Source organism: Urocampus carinirostris, chromosome 5, assembly GCF_059441175.1.
Source record: "Urocampus carinirostris isolate Australia breed hairy pipefish chromosome 5, RoL_Ucar_1.0, whole genome shotgun sequence".
In the NCBI taxonomy this organism is placed as follows: Eukaryota; Metazoa; Chordata; class Actinopteri; order Syngnathiformes; family Syngnathidae; genus Urocampus; species Urocampus carinirostris.
The window spans coordinates 11,906,169-11,920,415 of record NC_142353.1 but is presented as its reverse complement, the minus strand read 5'-3'; the positions used below and the strand labels follow the sequence as shown (position 1 = coordinate 11,920,415).

General features: G+C 38.2%; 1 protein-coding gene across 2 annotated transcripts in view; it reads right to left on the bottom strand.

The window, feature by feature from the left end:
• ikbkb (inhibitor of nuclear factor kappa B kinase subunit beta) overlaps positions 1-14,247 on the bottom strand; it is a 56,685-nt gene extending 42,438 nt beyond the window's left edge. For both annotated transcript variants that reach the window (XM_088335749.1, XM_088335748.1), the window contains exons 1-4: positions 14,122-14,247; positions 12,990-13,103; positions 10,721-10,815; positions 4,267-4,387 (exon numbers count right to left, since the gene is read on the bottom strand). In XM_088335749.1, coding sequence (XP_088191875.1) covers positions 4,267-4,387; positions 10,721-10,815; positions 12,990-13,094 — 321 coding nt within the window. In that variant the 5' untranslated portion in view covers positions 13,095-13,103; positions 14,122-14,247. The remainder of the gene's footprint in view (positions 1-4,266; positions 4,388-10,720; positions 10,816-12,989; positions 13,104-14,121) is intronic.

The window sequence follows — 14,247 nt, the reverse complement described above, 5'->3', positions numbered from 1 at the left end:
ATTATTCTAAAGTAACAGTACTTTTACTAGAGTAACATTTTTTGCTGCTCTATTCACCTCTGCCGCAAAGACTTGCGGCCGTATTCGCAGCAAAACGAGGTTGTATATTTTAGTTAAATCTATATTTTTGCAATACCTACTCTAAAAAAAATTATTTGTTAGCACAATATAAAATGTTGAATAAATGTGGGTTCTTTTCATTATTGTGTTCCACATGTTGTTGATTTTTGGAAAATATTTTCAGTTGTTTAGCTCTAAGTCTGAAGCCTGAAATGTGGCAATATGATGGAAGTTCTTGGAGGGGGGCATTACTTTCGCTAGGCACTATACAAGTCATAATCGTGTCGCATGGATTCAAGATTTACAACCTGCTCTTGTCACCATTAGAGAATTTTCCATCCGTTAAAAGTGAAACACACGGCCCATCCTGGCCTTAAAGTTGTTGATTTTTGGTTTTGTGGCGAAAGAGAACAAACTTGTAAATCAGCAAAGAATTTATTGGAGGTTTTTAGCCATCAACCGCAGTCAATCTGAGGATTGACTCCCCTACTTTTGCTTACACTAGCTTCCAAGATTCTTACCTGTTACGTAACTGCTTTTTTTTTCTTTATAACGACAGTTTTCCCAAAACTGACAACAACTAAAAAACAAAACAAAACCTCGCAGTGTTCATGTGTATGACGGGTTACGCCTCTAAGAAGCCTGCTATCGGTTGACCTCGAATAAAAAGCTTGTCTGCGTTGGTTTGCGCTACAGCAGTCTGAACTTGTCAGATTTCTGTAATTCATTTTATTCCTCAAAGCTGCAATTGCTTGTTCTGATTGCCATCCTATTACAACTCTCCCTTGTCACTATTTAAACTCTCTGTCCCCTTAACTCTGTGCTGTTTTGTTGTCTTCCGAGACTTATCACAAGCACACGTCTTTTGTTATTCCAGTATACGGAACACTTGCATGCCCTTTCAGATCACGAGAACTGCCTTACAAACTCTTGGGCTGTCGCTTCTGCTTCTCGGGTTTACTGAAACACGACCCCTTGCCTGCCGTTTGGATCCTGATTGTTGCTTCGCTACCTACATTCCCGTGTACCTAACCCTGCCCAAAAAAAACCCTCCTCTTTCTGTACTTATTGGTGTTTTTGCACTTTGCTACTGCGCCAGCCAGAGTGGATTCTTGACAGAATATGCTATTGGCTGAAATACCACCCACAATGACTTTCTCTTCATTCAGTTCAGAAATGTGTGTGCTTTATAAATACTCTGAGAGTTAGCACGATACAATACTGCTCTTTATTTAATGTATTATTCCATATGGGTCCCAAGCCAGGCAGCACGGCGGCACGGTGGTTAGCGCGTGTGCAGCACAGTTCTGAGGTCATGAGTTCAAATCCAGCTACCAACCTTCCTGTGCGAAGTTTGCATGTACTCTCTGTGCTTGCGTGGGTTTCCTCAGGGCACTCCGGTTTCCTCCCACATTCCAAAAACATGCATGTCAGGTTAATTGGCCGGGCCAAATTGTCCCTAGGTGTGAATGAGCGGGCGATTTGTCTGTCCCTGTGTGCCATGCGACTGGCTGGCAACCAGTTCAGGGTGTCCTCTGCCCACTGCCCAAAAATGGCTGGGATGGGCTCCAGCTCCCCGCGACCCTACTGAGGATAAGTGGTGCAGATAATGGATGGATGGATGGATGGATGGGTCCCAAGCCTTGTAAATATGCTGAAGGGAGAACCAAAAAAATGATAACCATGGAAATGGAGCTTGCAATTCTCAAGAAACACAAAGAAGGCACACGAATCGCAACCTTGCTGAGTAGTATGACTATAACCAATTGATGATCGGGACCATTAGGATAAGGTGATTAAGGCAAGGACATTTTCATAATCCTCAGTAGTTTGAAAATCTGTTTATTTTTCATCAATTAGATCAGGGGATAGTGTAATAATAGTCTGCAGTTTGCAATAATCAATGGTTGGTGCAGCCCTTTGAGACTCCTTGTGATTAAGGGCTATACAAATAAACATGACCAAAAGCATCCACCCACTACTTTACTCTACCGGTTCAAGTCACATCACAACAAAGGGTAAATTACATGTTTATCTATTAATTATATATTATTCCCAGACACTTATATTACACCTAAGTAGTACTTGCTGTTTACCATTATGGTATTTTAATGACTTTATTTGGGGTACTGGGGTTCAGAGCTAAATAGTATAAGATTCTGTGCCTGCTATATGGCAATTTCACTTTGCAATTCCCACCTCAGAACGGATTCAAGTTGAAATCAACTCCCAAATATCGAATAACTTATCCAAAATGGCTTTGAACTTTTCCATTCATCATCATAATCACTATATTAAATCGACGTTACACTTTTATAAATATGTATTAGTGCCACACCCGGCACTTTGTTTGTAATAAATTAAGTGCATGCAGACAAAAATGTGTGAGTTTTCTGACAGGGTGGACATTTTTTGACTCATGTCAGCATTTAATGAAAGTGATTCAGCGACCAAGCTGACAGTGTATTCATGAAAAAGTGCATTTAATTCTGAAAAAGTTTTCATAAATTACCTTTACGGTAATCCCCCAATGTAACGCAGATCAACTTTCACTGTTTCTATGCTATTTTTCATGTTGATTGATTGTTTATTTTGCAGTTGGTAAATTAATTAATTAATCGTATTTTCTGAATTAAAGGCACACCTAAAAACTCCAATATGGAATAAATGAATAAATAAAAGAATAAATGTAAAATGTATTGTTCGAAAAATAGGGTTGTAAATGATGTGAAAATGGGTATTTGGAACTGAGTGCAGGGTTTCTACACCTTTTTCATGGCCAATTTCAAGCACTTTTCAAGCACTTTCAGTGCCAACTTTTCATTTTTTTAACAAATCCAGCAGCGATCAAAAGAACGTTTGTTTTTGTTGACTTTAATGACTAAAATAAAGTCACTAACTTGCTACTAGCACACACCATACTTTGTGCTATTTTGAGCTGTTCCTTTCGATGATTATTTAGTGTCAATTGGCTGCTATAAACTGACATAAATTCTGCTTCAACAATATAGCTTCAATGTGTCACACTTGTTCGTGAACACGGAAAAGGCTCTATAGGTGTAAGGCAATAATGGAGTTTAGTAAGGAAGACAAAATAAGAAAGAGAAACACAAAAAGCAGAAAAACAGCCAAGTTTTGACTTATTTTAATGATATTAATTACTCCAAAACAAAGCGCATTCAATATTTGCATCTTAGAGACTGCTGGTCTTATTCCATTTTTATTTTTTTACTTAAGTTTTTCAGAGGATCATTGTCTTAATTTTTGGGGAGAACCTGTGCATATTAAGTTATATTTGATGTGTTTTGCAGAAATCCCGTGAAGAATATATGAAATTAATAATTACTAAATAATTAATAAATAATGTTTAATTATCATTGATAAGATATCATTAAAAATTATATCTGAAGAGCCGATTGGGAGCCGTCCTCTTGGGTGGGGCCTGTAGGAGGCGGTGACACTCCACATGATAACACCATAATGACAAGCCACCAGAGCAGGCATGAAAGGTGTCATTTTCTCTCTCTTTCTTTCTCTCTCTCTTTCTTATCTTACTTTTTTCGCTCTCTTTATCTCTTTGTCCGTCTTTCTATGTTTCTTTCTCTTTTTTTCACTATCGTTCTCTCTCTCCCTTTATGGTTATCTCTCTTTTCCTCTCTCTTTCTCTCACTTTATCTTATTCTCTCTTTTTTTCCTTTTTCTTTCTCTGTCATTTTCTGCTCTGCTTCTCTCTCTCTGCTATCTTTCTTTTTGTTTATCCTTCTGTCTTTTTCTTCCTGTCTTTTTCTCTCTTTCTTCTCTCTCTTTCTTACATTTGCTCTCTACTTTTTTCCTTTTCTGTCATTCTTTTTTCTCTTTTTGATATCCCTCCTTTTCTTTCTCAGTCTTTTTCTCTTTTATCTCCGTTTCTTTCCTCTCTCTTTCTTTCTTTCCTTCCTCTCTCCTACTCTCCCTATTTTCCCTCTGTGTCTTGCTCTTTCTTTCGCTTTCTTTCTCTGTCCCCCTTTCTTTCTCTCTTGCATTTTTCTCCCTCTCTCTTTTTCTTTCTCTTGAATCCTCCAGTCCGGCCCCCATGAGATTTGTTTTTTTAGCATGTGGCCACCAGTGGTGTAATCAAGTCACGTTTATTTGTGTAACCTTTAATCAATAACAAAAAAGACAGTTCTGATTCTAATTAGACCAGAAAGGATAAACAAGAATCTTTACCTTTCTGAGATCTCCGCCTTGGCAGTATTCCATGGCAAGCAGCGGCAAATCATTTGTGGCAACGAGTTTTTGCATCCCCTCTGGGACTTCCCTTGCTGCCACCACGTTGACGTGATCCAACCTGAAGACAAAAGTCGTCCACTTTTTTTAATTTGTTGAATGTTATGGAATCGCTATACAGACTCTTTCACGTTTCAAATGGGGCACACTTCCCTCCCATGCATTTTTATCATCATATGACAGATGCAAATCCCTGTGAGTCATCAATTGGCAACCACAGCAAAGAATCACCCTTTTAACAGAGAGAAAACCTTGAAAAGAACCAGACTTGGATCTAGCTTGAGAATTTTCTGAAAAACAAAACAAAACATAATGAGTAGAGGACTTGAACTTGACACAGAATTTGAGAGCGAACGGTAAATGTACTAAACCATAAACTGGCCAGCGGACTGTTGAGAAGCAAATATGTGTCTGTTGATGTCACCAGTCACTGAACTATGCCATGCCACAAATATTGGAAAGCTTAAACTCTTGGGATTCAAGATATGATTTTAAATGTAAATATCATAAAAGTATCACGGTCTAAAACAAGGTACCCGAAAACTATAAAACTATAAATCCGGTATAACTGAGAGAGTACTCGGTTGGTTTGGACACATGGAGAGGATGGATGGGGAGAGAATCTTAAAAAGGATCTACAGAGCAGAAGTAAATGGAAGGAGACCAAGAGGAAGGCTGCGATTGACGTGGATGGATGGTGTTATGAGTGCACTGCAGAAAAGAGGTCTCAATGTAGTGAAAGCTAGAGCTCTTGTTGGTGATAGGAATGAGTGGAGAGGTGTTGAAAAGGATAGTGGAATGTTTGGACACGTTCTAAGAGGTGGGCAGGGCACCTGTATGATGCAGCAGGGGTAAACCAGTGAAAGCTGTTGGGCCCTGCTGTTAAACAGAAGAGTCAACACTCCTCCACACAGAGGTGTGTCACCCTGACCCGAGTGACACAGCCACATTCTTGTGTCCCGTTTCGCTCTGTGTGAGATGTTAAGCAGTGGACAAAGACCAGGCTGGTAGCCTTAGGATTGGGCGTCTGCTCCCGAGCTGGAAGGTCACAGGTTTGAGCCTTGGCTAAGTCATACCTAATAAGACGTGGGTGAAATCTGATGTTTTTGTGAGGTTGTTTACATTTCAAAATAAATGTGACTTGTATTCAATCTCTTGTGACTTCTATGCATTACTTGTGTGAATGCGACAAGTGTCCCGCTTGTGCAGAAGACACGTGACATGAAACGCAATGGGTCCATTGTTCGCAGAAGTATTCGTGGATGCTAACACCGTAGGGGATTATGCCACCAGAATCGTTCCCCCAAATATTAAAAAAATCCAAAACCTCACTTTCCCTCTAATGAATGCTTTCTGTGTTTTCGTCCGCCACAGTGTGTTGATTTCCAAGCTATGCGGAAGAACATGAAAATGAAGCATCCGCAAGAGAATTGAAGATTTATGAATCGATGGTTCCTAAATGGTGGAAGCTAATGAGCAAACTCGAGTTTTTATCCGTGTGTTTTACTTCGTAATAAATACTTAAATAAACCACAACCACAAGTCAGCTTTGCTCCAGCTGTATTTGTAAATACGCACACTTGTATGCTGGCCTGTGTTGTTGTAAGGCGACCGCAGCAGAGGGCCCCCGCGCCTTTGCATGCAGTGCATCCTGTGTATGTGTTAAATACAGAAATAGAACCAGCTACGGAGACTGCGCTTTTCAACATGGTGCGCCCTATAGCCGTGAAAAAACACAGGAAATATCATTGTTTAGGAGGACGATTAGTTAATATTTAGTGTATTTATGCTTGTTTAGATGCACATTTATTTTAAATTTTGGCTATTTTAGCATTTGTAGGAACCTATAAAAAATAAATAACATTAATTCTTATAGGAAAAATGTTTTAGTTCTGGAAAAAAATTAAGAATGTCAGAAAAACCCAGTAAATAAGACATAAAAACATCAGCAGGACCCTGCATGTAGACCATTTGTGACATTGTTATATAATAACCCAGCCTGTATATGTCTGAGAAGTCTGTAGTCGAGTGAAAACCACACACTTGTTAAATTGAAATGTTTTCGCAGACACATTTCTGTTCTCGTATATAAAGACACGCCCACGGTGAAGACGTGTCAGATCGTGTCTAAAATAACCACCTCCAGTCCGCAAATATCCCTACGCAAACCTCTTATTATTAAAAAGTCATTCTTCTTATTTATTTTGGAGAAAACAGAGATGGGGGCGGAGCTCAGGAACGTCATGCAAAAGTCACAGAGTGTTTTGTTAAAAGTCAAACACAGGCCAGAAAAAGAAACTTGGGAAAAACATAGAGGAAAATCCCTAAGGGAACTTCTCAGGAAATAATATGCCAAACATTTTAAATGGAAAAAAATTAAAAGTCCTTTGGAGGGATTTTGGGAGGGACGAACATTACCTCTGTGTTTACATCACAAAGATACGACATAGGGGAGGATCGGTAAAGTCAGGGTATCGGTCACAGAATGTCTTGTAAATGTGTAGTACAATAAGCTCTCAACTGCTGAAATGTACTAAAAACACTCAACAATAATAAAAAGTACAGAAATAAAAAGGAATGAAAAGTACTAAAAGTTTTTTAAGAATAGAAAAACACTAAAAAGTACTGAAAAGTAATATACAGTACTAAAAAGTACAAATACAAAACCATGAGAGGTTAAAAAAATGACAATTTTAATTCTAAATGTACTATAAATGATTCAAAAGTATGAAAAGTACTAATAGGATACAAAGTACTGAAAAGTATGAAAAGTCCTAAAAATTACCCAAAAACTGAGAAGTATTGAAAAGTAAAAAAGTATGCTGGGAAAACATGCTGAAAAGTATTGAAAAGTAATGAAAAGTATGAAAACATGTTGAAAATTATTTAAAAAAATATTTGAAAGGTATGAAAAAGCTTCTAAGAATTGCTGAAAAGTATTAAAAAAACTGGAACATACTGAAAAAATATCCAAAGTACAAAACAATTGAAAGTACTACAAAAGTATGAAAATGTCTCAAAATCGCAAAAAAATTAGTAAAATTATCGAAAATTCAAAAATAATAAAAAGTACTTAAAAATACTGAAAAGTATCACAAAGTACTGAAGAGTGTAAAAAGCGTTAAAAGAACTGAAGAGTATGAAAAACCTGAAAGAGTACTAAAATGTCTTAAAAGGTACCAATTAACATACAAAATCACTGAGAAGTACAAGAAATAACTGAAAAGTATGGTAAGGTCCTGAAAAAAACTAAACAGTAAAAAATTACTAAATTACAGTACATGCAAGGAATGAGATGAATTAAAAGGTTTTCAAATGTCCTGAAAATAAGTAAATTGTCATTAAAAGTATCAAAAATATTTGAAGTATTAAAACGTACTGAAACATATTCGATTCCTGAAATTGAAGAGAAAGTATCAACAAGTACATAAGAGCAGAAAAAAAAGTACTTAAAAATATGAAAAAGTACTGAAAAGCACGAAAAGGGTACAGAGAAGTATGAAAACAAAATTTGCAGTATGTTTTAATGTTTCTCTGATGTCAAACCTACCGTTTCTTTCTAAAGTACTTGAAAAAGTAGTGGCACAACAGCTGAATGATTTCATATCCGAGAACAATCTTTTTGAATCAATGCAATCAGGATTCAGGGCTAACTACTCTACTGAGACAGCTCTGATTAAGGTAACCAATGATCTCCTACTGCAATGGACTCTGGCGCGAAGTCCAGAATCAAGAGTCTTCAGCTGGTACAAAATGCTGCAGCGAGGCTTTTAACTAGGACAAAAAAGTCCAATCACATCACGCCGATTTTGGCTAACCTGCATTGGCTCCCTGTTAGCCTAAGATGTGATTTCAAGGTTCTCTTAGTATTATACAAAATCATACATGGACTTGCTCCCTCATATCTTTCAGATCTAATTTCCCCCTATGTCCAGGTCCGAAGCCTTCGTTCTGAGAGCGCCGGTCTTCTGGTTATCCCAAGAGCCAAGAAGTGTTCCGCTGGTTCGAGAGCGTCCTCCATCCGGGCACCGGTGCTGTGAAATGCTCTTCCCCCTGAGATCCGATCTGCAACCTCAGTGGAAATGTTTAAATCTAAGCTTAAAACACACTTCTACTCTATAGCATATGAATAACCTATACTTTTTGTGGACAATATCTCTGTATTATTTGTGATTGCAACATCCTTTGCTTTCTGGTAATCCTGAAAGGGGGATGCCACATTTGCGGTCCCTTCTTAAGGTTTCTTCATTTTCATCATGTTGAGGTTTTTGAGATTTTCCTTGCCTTCATGTTGGTTCCAGATCAGGGGATGGTATAATAATAGTCTGAAAAATAGTCTGTGTATAACCTGTGCAGCCCTTTGAGACTCTTTGTGATTAAGGGCTATACAAATAAAAATGACTTGACTTAAAAAGTACCAAATCTATGAAAAAATATCTAAAAACCCTAAATAAGTAACAAAAACAATTAGAAATACTGAAAAGCCAGAAAATGTTCGGAAAAGGTAATGAAAAGCATTTATCAAATCTTTTAGTACTAAAAATTATGAAAAAGTACTGAAAAGCCCGAAAAAATGGTACTGCAATGAATGAAAATGTTAACAGTTTACGCACCCTTTAACTGCCTAGCCCAGAAATCGTCAACCCAAAATGTTGAAATAGCCATATTGGACCCAAAAAACTCAACATTCGCCAGGAGCTCCAAAAGATTAAAAGCCTTATATCAGCCTTATAATGAACGTAACACGTGCGATTTGTATCTATAGTATATTAGCCAACTATCAAATGAAAGTTGGACGCAGTAAATCCTGTAGAAAATGAAGCACCACGTGACTACTCTGTTGTAATGTTGGGCAGGTTACTGTAAAAAAAGTATTTAGTTATAGTTACTCACTACTTCCTCCAAATAGTAACTGAGTTATCAACTAAATTTATCTTCTGTCATAGTAACTAGTTACCAGAAAAGGTAACTATTTCCGTTACTTTTAAAAGAAGTTGTTGTTTGTCAAAGAGTTTGAAATATTCTGAGGAGTATTCAATTTGGTTCAATAGAGAAGAACAGACTGGTAGTTGTAGAACCTTGCCATATTTATTGCACCTCACAAAAATCAGTTTTATCCGACACTTGGACTGCAACAAAAACAAACATTAAACAAAATAATAAAATAACAATCAGCGGGAAACAATATAAAGGGATTTTATTCAATTATGTCTAATGCTGCAGCACGGCGATGCAGTGGTTAGCGCGTGCGGCACAGTTCTAAGGTCTTGGGAACCTCCTGTGTGGGTTCAAATCCAGCTACCGGACTTACTGTGCGGAGTTTGTATGTTCTCCCCGTGCTTGCGTGGGTTTCCTCCGGGCACTCCGGTTTCCTCCCACATTCCAAAGACATGCATTTCAGGTGGATTGGCCGGTCCAAATTATCCCTAGGTGTGAATGAGCGAGTGAGTTGTCTGTCCCTGTGTGCCCTGTGATTGGCTGGCAACCAGTTCAGGGTGTCCCCTGCCCACTGCCCGATGATTGCTGGGATGGTCTCCAGCACCCCCGCGACCCTACTGAGGATAAACGGTGCAGCTAATGAGATGAGATGTCTAACTCTCACAACCTGAGGCAACTGGTCAAGTAGACATAGCATACTGTACTTCAAGTATTTTGTTTACAAGAGTCAACTGTAAAAAAATACAAAATGAGTTTCAGGAATCTCCAACGTGGGGCCCGTGGGAACCAGGGTGACCCCTAAGGACAGCTGAGGTGGCAGCAGAGCTGTTCTGAAAATAGCTCACCAGTGCTGGGTCATTGTGATTTTCAAATACAATGATTTTCTTGTGTTCCACTTGAGTCTTTTTGACCTTAATTATCTAGTAATTCCGTTATTTAAATACATATCCTGTAAATGATTTGAATGTAGATATAAATACTGTATATACGAAACGCAAAGTCCTTTACCGGACAAAGTGCCATTGAGCCTTATATATGTCACAAAAGCAAACGGCGTAACGTCATGGCCATGTTGGTTTTTCAAGAAAGCCACAAGCAAAGCAATGCGTCCTCCATATGGGCAAAACAATTTTTAGGTTGTGTTAACTGACTGAATGCAGTTTTACACCTGAACACACTCACCACATTATACATACACACAAAAGCTTAATACTGAAAAACAAAGCTAAAATTGAAGTTCACATTCTTTTAGTGATCCGGCCCACCGGAGAATAGAAAGTTGGACATCCCTGTTTAAAGAGTTTTAAAAAGTATTGAAAAGTATTAAACATAAAAAGTACAAAATCTACTGGAAAGTAGTACAAAAAAATACTAAAAAAATACAAAAAAACTATCAAGCTCATTTTAATTGAAATAACTACAAATATGTAGTCTTTTCTTTTGTGAACAAACTGACCTCTTCATGATCTGTATCTCCAAACACCATCTCTCTTTGTTGCGCTCGCTCAGCTCTTGGCGGCATTGTTTGATGGCAATCTGCTCCTCTGAATCCTGCAGGACACAATTCAAAAGCATTAATTAATTATCGCATCTGTTAAGAAGTCATCCAATAACTGCAACACAACATTAAAGAACATTGCTATGTAATAATCAATGAGAAGTGATGAGCAATAGAAGGGAACGTAACTCATTCCCTGTTCCGTACGGCGTCATCATGCCCGTAACACAACCTGCCAGAAGGTCGTCATCTATACGGGGAAGAGGAAGTTTGATCATCGGCGGCGCCCTCTTAAGGTACTCAACGTTCTTCTTCTGCCGGACATTTTTTTTTCTTTAAATAATCTCAAGTGGAGTGGCATGACTACCGCTTGCATCATGGAAGCCCAACTAGTGTTTCCCGTACCATAAAAAAACCCTGGCAGGTCGCCAGGGTCTCACTGGTCCCTGCCAGGGTCCCAAACTTCCATTAAGAGAATGGACATATATATATATATATATATATATATATATATATATATATATATATATATATATATATATATATATATATATATATATATCCATCCATTATCTGTACCGCTTATCCTCAGTAGAGTCGCGAGGGTGCCAATCCCAGCCATCCTCGGCCAGTGCGAAGGGGAAACCCTGAACTGGTTGCCAGCCAGTCGCAGGGCAATATATATAAAACGCCAGATCCATTAACCATGAAAGGGATGACCTGGAGCTACAACACTTGGGAAACCCCTATATTTGTAACAGTTGTATTTTAAACATCACATAAACCTGGTCAATCCAAGTATACCTGATGTTAGCATGAAGCGCTAGCATGAAGCTTACTTAAACTTAAAGAAAAAGCCCTTCAATTTTGTTGTTCTTTTGTATAATGATGATGAAGACCATTCATTTAACTGTAATTTTGTGTTCTACTTATTTATTTGTAGTTGTATAGTTGTTGTTTTGTTACAGTCGAAAACTTTGAGTTGGTAAGGACATCATCTCAATATAAGTGTGAGCCTAGGAAATGTTATGAAGGTGTGATGCTCCTTTGCGGATTTTCACTTTTCGCAGGGAGTTGAACTCCTCATTAGCCATGATAACCGAGGTATTACCGTACTTAATATTCTTCAAAATCCATTTTGTATTCTTTTTTCAGAAGCCTCCATATTTTATTGCTTGAGCAAGGATGAATTTCAAACCAGTGAAAGGACATTAAAGCTCGTGTTATTCCCACCAACAAAAAAAACACTACCTGGTAAATATTTGAATGTTTATCATAACATTTCATTTATCTTATTTTTTTTTCTCTTTACATTCCATTTAATGCTGGAAGTACCACACCTAATCTCGTTGTAAACTATGTATAGGCTAGGGGTTTCCAACCTTTTTGACGTTGAGAGCTACTTTTTGTCACTAATTAGCGCAAAAATCCCCCAGTTTGTTCTGCATTTTAAAAATCATGTTATTACTATGTTGTTACTATGTTATTACCAGGTTAATTATTGGACGTAGGATTAAAAAACTCAGTCAGCCGCCCAAAAATATTTTTTACTAGAATATCACAATGACCTAACACTAGAGAGAACATTTTCAGAACAGGTCCGTGGGCACGTAAGCTGTCGTCTGGGACACCCTGGTGCCCGCGAGCACCATGTTGTAGACCCCAGGTATAGACCATTTTTGTTCAATGCTAATATTAATTCTAGATGGTGTAAGTGGGTAACTTCAGCGGCTAGCAGAAGAAGCTATTGAAAAGGCCAGTGAAAGATTGAATTTGTTAAACGCCAGGACTCTGAATAAGGAAATTAAGCAATAGGCCATAGTCTGTTGCCTGGTGGCTAAAATGAGTGACTAGAAATGGAAACTGTCCAAAGAAGTGGAAGATCACAGGTTTGTCACTGTTCTGTTCGTTTGACCGACTCTGAAAGGCAAGTGAGACTTGACAAACGAAACAGGCTTTATCTACATATATATGTTGACAATAACAGTAGCGACGAGCCATAGCCTGCAGCCAAGTGGCTAACTTGAGTGGCTGGAGAAGGAAACAGAAGGAAAAAGTGGGAGAATAACAAAACTGGGCGACCATCACATTTGGAGCTCAGCTGTGTACGGTAAAGCGCTAAAAGTTACTTTCATATGTTTTTGCTTAACATTTGGATCAAGAGTGTTTTATTTCAATATATTAAGTATTTTTCTCAACCACTTGGGGTTGCTGTATACTACCATACCTTGTTTTGCCACCTGGTGACATTTCCAAAACCTCCCGTCCCCAAGCGCTCCTTCAGTTCCCAGGGTCCACAGCTTTGTGGCTGATGGAGGGGGACTCGGTTCATGATATTTACCTGCAAAGACATTAACATTAAGAGGGAGACTAAATATTACCAGTTCATTAAAATGTCCCTTGCATAAACTAAGCAAAAAGTACGATAACATATCCAAACACTTTTGAGTTGCATGGAATCTTGAGAAAATATGTCCTAAAATGTGTTTTTAACTTGAAAAGCTAGAACATTTAATGACATTTCACTAGCTGACAAATGCGAATGTCAAATTTGCAATGACAACAAACCATTAGCGTGTGTGCGGCAAAGTTCAGGTCGTGAGATCAAACCCCCTGTGTGGAGTTTGCATGTTCTCCCCGTGCTTGCGTGGGTTTCCTCCGGGCACTCCGGTTTCCTCCATAATTCCAAAAACATGCTTGTCGGATTAATTGGCCGGTCCAAATTGTCCCGGGGAGTGAATGAGCTGTCTGTCCCTGTGTGCCCTGCGGCTGGCTGGCAACCAGTTCAGGGTGTCCCCTGCCCACTGCCCGAAGATAGCTGGGATGGGCTCCAGCACCCCCGCGACCCTACTGAGCATAAGCGGTGCAGCTAATGAGATGAGATAATGATAGTATATATATATATATATATCTATACATATATAGATATATATATAGATATATATCGTATTATCTAAAATGTGAAAATGAAATGAACAATTTTAAAAGTGTTTATTTTAGTTGTACTATTCAACTGTCCTGATTTCATAATCATTTTATTTAGCTGTTTATGCAAATCAAAAGCATGCAGTCACACCTCCGCACCTCAAAATAAGTGTTCCATCAAATTCCCCCTAAAATCAGGTTTCAAATTCATGTCCAAAAAGAAAGGGCAGCCCGCAAAAAAAAAGAAAGAAAAAACTGGTAAAAATAAAAAAGGTGCACTTTTGATGGATGTTGTAAAAATACAGAGAAACCTCAGCTTGTGATTTGAATAAAAAAGACGACGTCGAGTGTTACAGTGTTATAACGCAAATACTCCTCCAACGGTCATTTTGTGTACACAAAAGTCATTAAATATCGACAGAAACGATGCCTACCTGTTTTTGGTAGTTTTTCTCCCCGGAAAACCAGAAAAAGATTTAAGAAAGAGTTTCCAGTTTGAGTTTCATTTACAGTACAGAAAGTTTTACTTCCTGATTTGAGAGTTCCTCTATGGATACAAG